The 6,400-nt window shown below is 42.9% G+C and overlaps 1 protein-coding gene across 2 annotated transcripts; it reads right to left on the reverse strand.

The window, feature by feature from the left end:
- Positions 1 to 552: 552 nt before the first annotated feature.
- LOC121307602 (galectin-3-binding protein-like) lies at positions 553 to 6,130 on the reverse strand. 2 transcript variants are annotated; one of them, XM_041239799.1, is made up of 6 exons: positions 5,907 to 6,130; positions 5,366 to 5,459; positions 4,405 to 4,596; positions 3,815 to 3,946; positions 2,972 to 3,242; positions 553 to 2,740 (listed from the first exon to the last, which is right to left on the reverse strand). In XM_041239799.1, exons 2-6 carry the CDS (start codon positions 5,421 to 5,423, stop codon positions 1,669 to 1,671), a joined length of 1,725 nt encoding a protein of 574 aa, XP_041095733.1. In that variant the 5' UTR covers positions 5,424 to 5,459; positions 5,907 to 6,130; the 3' UTR covers positions 553 to 1,668. The 2 variants fall into 2 exon arrangements, with proteins under 2 accessions (XP_041095733.1, XP_041095734.1); XM_041239800.1 differs by lacking the exon at positions 5,907 to 6,130 and adding an exon at positions 5,632 to 5,735.
- Between the last annotated feature and the right edge of the window lie 270 nt (positions 6,131 to 6,400).

Genomic DNA, 6,400 nt, shown 5'->3' on the forward strand with positions numbered 1-6,400 from the left:
ATGGGCAGGAGTTTTGTTTGAGCTCTGAAAATGTATTTTTCTGTAGTTCTATTCACTGCAAATGTATATATATATATATATATATATATATATATATATATATATATATAATATATATATATATATATATATATATATATATAAGAATCTATAGCCTACCAAATAGGTTCACTATCATACGGGTGGCAAGATCGGATGGTTTATTCTATTTTAGAATGCCTCCGGGAGGCACCATCGTATTGAGAGGCAGTATCGGTTACGACACCTGTCACATAAATACGGGTTCCCCAGACAACGTATTTGCCAGGACTGTAAGGAGCGTCATGAATAAACAGCGCCCTCTGGTGGTATTAGACATAATATGTCAGAGATCCTTAAGTTATAACAGTACAAAATCGCAAAATAGCACACTGCTACTAAGATGGGTAACAAGAAAATGTTTTTACTGTAAACTTTCTTTTTTTAATTCACTGGGGGGACTGGCATCACTGCTTTGGGTATGTCGAGTAACTGACTGATCCGAGCCTTGAGAGAAAGATCTGACACACCTTATTGTGTTAGAAAAATATTTTATTAATGGTTACAGTTGTACACAAGGCATACATTGATGAATAACAAAAACAATATGCATTTTTTTTATTACATCCTGAAGGACAAATTGCAATTGACAATTGCACGCTATTCCAACAGCAACAGGGAGAGATACTTGATGAAATGAATCATCTCTGATGAAAACTGGCATAGTCCAACAAAACATTTTTTTTTAATTCAAAACACATAAGAAAGTCATATGATCTGCTGAATGCCATACAATCGTGTATACATACTGGTACTTTCCCATTCTTGCAATGCATTGGCGATTCTCAAGTTTATTGAAGCTTCTCCCTGTAGTTACATTCAATAGTCCTGTCCTAGATACCCACTGCCAGTCCTGTGATTCTTCTGAGTAGAGAACAGATTCTATACCAGAACACATCTGGTGTATCAGCCCACTGTGTCAATTGCTTCTGCCTGTGCTAGCTAAATTGCCAATGTATTCAGTCATCCATACACCTGCCAGTATAAACGGTCCAGCAGAGACATGAGACAGGGTCTGGTGTAGCATATGGAAATACAATTATTATTGTAAATGGACATGGTTTCCATTGAATCCCCATGTGGTCTGTGAGGATGTGCAGGACAGGGTATGGTTAGATTACTTTTTGGGGAGCCAAGAGATTTGTGTCACACAAAGTTTCAATGTTATAAAAAAAACAGGGTTTGCTTCATTAATTCTGCTTTTTGTCAAATTTCACAAATTCTGCTTCGTCCCTGTTGTACTTGGTGTAGCAGTGGAATTGTATCTGTACACATTTATAGCAGAGAAAATCAAGACATTATAGATTACTATTATATGATTACATATATTGTAATCACTATTATAGGATTACAATATATGAACAAACCATTCATATCATTAGTATTGTAGTTCCAGGGGCTGCACGAGGAACTGTCTCATTGTCTTGTAGTTTCAGCAGAGCTAATTTACGCATAATCTGCATAATAACGGTTTCTTAATCATACAATCCTAATAAACCTTACCAAGCGAAGCTAAACCCCAATTAAAGGAGAGTCTACTGTAACTACTACTGACGCTGCAAGCATGAGTCTCCGCGAGGAGGGAGACCCTCAGTTGTAAAAGTTGTACTGGGGACGCACTACGAACTTAAAAGTGGAGTAGTTGGACAGGCAGGGGAAGGACTGCAGGAGAGTGCTGTTGGAAGGCAGCAGCGCCACGTTGTTTTTGAATTCCTGCACGTGAGAGACGAAGTCTCCATTGCAGATCAGGAGGACCTTGTTGTCATAGCGGATGGAAGCGTCAGAAGAACGGCCGGTGAGCGTGGCGGCAGGGTAGGAGCTGTAATCGCAGCTGTAGCCTCTGTTCCTGCAGCTCTCCCTGGACATGTGGACCCCGACAGACCAGGATAACACCTGGGATTGGAAGAGTAGACTTGGATGCTTTGGGGTTTGAAATGAAACACTCTGACTGCTTCCGTAGTGCCTGTTATTGTACTGGTTTCTATAATGGTAGTTGTAATTGATTGTGGTCACTGTATAGGTGTAGCTCCATGTGGGTGAGGTATAGATCCTCGGGCTGTAGTCTTCTGTCAACCCGTTAATGTGAAGCTTGAGCTTCTGATAGGATACAGTGTGGAACTGGAGCCCCTGAAGGATTTTGGCCTGGTAGAGTGCAGGCTGGCTCAGGTAGACTGAGGAGTTGAACTGGATGTCAAAGAGCTGCTCAGGAGGGATCATAGGGAAGCGGATCCCTCCCAACAGCTCCTTCTCTACCCGGAGGTTGGTACTGCCATTACTGCTGTTAGCATTCTCCCACTTCACCAGGATCCATCTCTCAAGGGCTTGCAGGAGGAAGATCTCGTCAGGGACCACCAGGTCGGAGCGGGAGAGCAGGTCCCCCAGCACCTCTGCCCCCAGCCTGAGCCACGCTGAGGAATTGGCGAAGGCCTCACAGTTCCACGCCAGGTATTTCAGACAGGTCTCCTTCAGCAGGGGATCCTCAGTGTCGAGGGCGTAGTCGTACAGGGAGACCTGTCTCTCGAAGGAGGGGTCCTGGGGGAGTAGTGAGGAGAAGAGCTGGCCGGCGTACTCCTGCAGAGCCTTCACGTTGTAATCAGATGCAAGTTTGTGGATGCACTGAGCTGAAAACAAGGTTATGTCTATTTGTTTGGTGTAGAGGTACCTGGAGAGGAAAAAAAACATTGGAGTCAAAGAGAAATAAGACCCGTGAACTTTTACCAGGTGAGCCCCTGACCCTTTATTGCTGCTGTTTTTAATCTCAATGGAATGGGATTGTCAAGATAGGTTAATGCAGCTATTGTGCTGAAGTGTGGCTTTTCCTTTCAGTGGGATCTGTCTGGTAAATTAAGCAAATGTAAAAACAAAATGCAATAAAAACAGAGAGAACCCGTACTTGAGGAAGTCGGTGACGAAGGGTCGGCACTCCTTCACCACCTCCAAGGTGAAGCTGTTGAAGAGGGTGAGGTTGAGGAAGGCGGTCTCAGCGTTGAGGGACAGGATGAGTCTGTGTGTGCAGATGTGTTCCGCGCTCTCCGGCTCCCCAGCGGACACCACGGTGATGTTGAAGTCACAGTCCCGCTGGCTTTCATACAAATCTCCCAGCACCTCAGAGAACCCCGCGCTCCTGTCCAGTGTGTACGTCATTGTGTTATCCAGCATCATCTCTGGAGCAGGAGAAAGGATGCATCTATTTATATACATTTAAGCTTTGGATCATAAGCATATAAATCAGTTTAGTCAGAGCCAGTGTTTTTATGATGCTTTTTACTGTGATCTTGAATGTGACGTTTCTAGCAGTCTTGGCTTGTTAGGGTCTAAGGCTATAAAAGAAAAGTTATCTTGCCTGTGTGTTCATACTACACATTAATAAACCTTCGGGAAATTGAGCTCTACCATGCAATGAAGTGCTCCAGAAAGATAGAGAATGAAAACCCACAATGACAACGAAACACATGGGTTTCTTTTTTTGCACAGACTAAGTCTACCTTTATAGGAAGTACTTTCACCATTTCCTTCATTCTTTGATGTTAATTCGAGTGTGGTTTGGAATGTTTTTGGTACTGGATGTTGAGTAACTCCACTTTAGCTGGAGTTTGCTTTAGTATATGAGCCTAGCCTCCACTGTTACATTGCTGAGGTGGTGGAGTTCAACAATGGGCAGTGTGTTGTGTGAGTGTCTGCTGGCACTGCTGGCTTCTACTCTGCAAAGCCATGGAAAGTATCGGAAAAGCATTACTTGGTTGGCACTTGACCCCAGCGTCCTCCTCATGTTTGCAGTCGTTGATGTGCCAGCCTTTGGATCTGCACTGGGCCAGCGAAGATTCCGTCCCCTGACAGGAGACATCATCCAGCATGATGCGGCCTGAGCCTGTCCATACAAAACAGGAGCACAGTGTTTACCCCTACCTGCCAGGTCCCTCCAGGCTTCCAGATTCTAATGCACGAACAGCGTGATCCAGGCACAGCTTTGCAGCCCACAATATGTATACCATAGCCGTCCTGCAGTTATAGCTTACAAAAACAAGCTATATGCAATAATTTACAATGCAGATGTAGTGCATAATTATTATGGGTATTCAGTTTGCAGAACTACAAAAAGGTTAGCATATTTTTTGTAAGGGATCTGTTGCACTGACTATGTGTAATGCACCTGTTCTCTACCTGGGCTTTATATTAAAACTATTATTTTAAGTAATATATAGGAAAGGTCTCATAATCCAATCCACCAATTTCAAATTTGTTAACTCGATGTGTGACATCACTGTTACACCTATGTGCTGTAAAAATGAATACAGCAATTCTGATTTAATGATGCATGTCCTGTACCTGCTCCAAACATCCCTCCCACGACGGCCTCGCTTGCATTCAGAAACCCCAGTGAGCGGCACACCACATGTGCGTCTGCAAGGTCCCAGCTGTCATCGCAGACTGTCCCCCACTCTCCGCTGTAGTAAACCTCCACGCGCCCCTCGTATGGCGTCTGTCCCCCAATCAGCCTCACATTGCCATTCGTCCACGCTGCACGAGAATCACTGCACATGAGGTCTCCATACATTACCAACACAAGTACTTGGAGGGGGTCCAAAGACTCCCACTCCTACTCAGAATTGCCTTCAAGAAGTATTGGTAAGGTATTGATCAGTGCTTTATTGATTATACATGTGGACAGGACAAAAACATATATATTGTTTACATATGCAAGTCTCTGCATATAGGAACACCTCCTAAGAGAACACCCTTGTGGTGAAACAGATTTTTCCCCATTGTAAATGCTCCGGCTAAAGGAACAGGAACCTCGCTTGAAAGAATACTTTTTTTTTTAGTCATTGCCAAGTTTTCTGTCCAATTTGAATGCCCAATTATTATTTTTATCCCGGTTCAACAGTAAATAATTTAAATAAACATTATATGGCGACATATCCCACATGGTGTAAAAAAGTAGAAATAAAAAATAAGACTTCTTCCTATAGGATTTACATGTGACAACCAACCCCCAAAACTATGTGATAACCTGCTCCAACCAGACTTTACATACATTTTTTACTGACCTCAAATTACAAGATGGTTGAGTTCCAGACAATAGAAGACACATTTCAGTGTCATTATCACCTGCCTGAGCCATTTCATGGTTATGAGCACTGTTACAACCAAGCCCGGTCTCCCCTACAGCCACTATCATATTTCCCTCAATTGCCTCTTATCAATACAATACAGAAAGCTAGGTCCCTTCAACGTTTGTGTCCCTCTGGCAAGCCGTGGCGATATCGTTTAAGCAGTTTAAACACACCTGCACTCAGGCTTGCTGTCAGCAGAAACACAGCCACTCGGAAAGACCAGACTGCCATCGTCACTTGTGAGCAAAAGAGAAACTTGCTTCACTACTGCAGTGAAAGAGAATTCAGATTGTACAGTGAGCACAAACAACGAAGCAGGGACATATTATTACACATTATAAAAATACAACATTATACTATAATTGAGGAAAAACTGCATGAACACTGTCCCAAGAAAATAACTGATGTTCCTTTGAGGCAGTTGGCTAAAATTTCTTACCTTGTAAGTTTCACATTATTTGACTGTCGTGGTCATGTTGCCAAGCAACCTGCTAACTAAAAGATTACTCACAGCACAGCTGCAGATCACATTTCTATTTTCATTAAAAAAAAAAAAAAAAAAAAAAAAAAAAAAAAACACTCCAACAGTTTGGATGATTTAGTAGAATTTCAATTTCTTAATTTTTGTGTCCCTTCTCTGCACCCATGACTTGCTTTGATCTGCTTGAATTAATTTTTGTTTTTTACCAAAGTTCCATTGTAAAAGATTCTCACCACTTGGGTGTTGAGACCAGTCACCCTGTCTCCTCGGTGTTCCAGCGCTGTGTGGCACAGCTCCCTTCTAGCAGCTTTGTTACAGCCATGGCCAGCCTAAATAACCACATAGGTGCCGCCAATCCCAGCCTCCTCCTGCTGTGATTGGTCAGTTCAATCACGTTCATGTTCCTGGCAATCACAGAACCTGGTGAACAGTTTTGCTTTTGTTTCCTTACAAAAAAATCTTTCTATTCAAGGTCTCTGTGTAGTAATTCTCCCTATGCTGTAAAACTGCTGCACTGACGAAAGTCTCTCTATTCCTCTCTCATGTTACACAACTGGGCTACCATTTCCCCTTAATACAGATCCATTGCATTGCCATTGTAGTTCCACTATCTGTCTGCTCTGCTGTTATGTAGAGGCTGACACAGCGGGGTCCAATCACAGTCCTGGAGGGTCATTCCACTCCAGGTTTAACAGGACAGATGAGTTCATGAACTACTTATCTAGAT

The sequence above is a fragment of the Polyodon spathula genome, chromosome 57 (genome assembly GCF_017654505.1).
Source record: "Polyodon spathula isolate WHYD16114869_AA chromosome 57, ASM1765450v1, whole genome shotgun sequence".
Lineage (NCBI taxonomy): Eukaryota > Metazoa > Chordata > Actinopteri > Acipenseriformes > Polyodontidae > Polyodon > Polyodon spathula.

Excerpts from the sequence above, each read along its gene's own strand:
- LOC121307602 (XM_041239799.1), bottom strand. The coding sequence starts at position 5,423 with ATGGCAGTCTGGTCTTTCCGAGTGGCTGTGTTTCTGCTGACAGCAAGC. Across the intron at positions 4,597-5,365 it reads GACAGCAAGCCTGAGTGCAG|CGTGGACGAATGGCAATGTG; the intron begins GTGTGTTTAAAC and ends ATTCTCGTGCAG. Across the intron at positions 2,741-2,971 it reads TTCGTCACCGACTTCCTCAA|GTACCTCTACACCAAACAAA; the intron begins GTACGGGTTCTC and ends TTTCCTCTCCAG.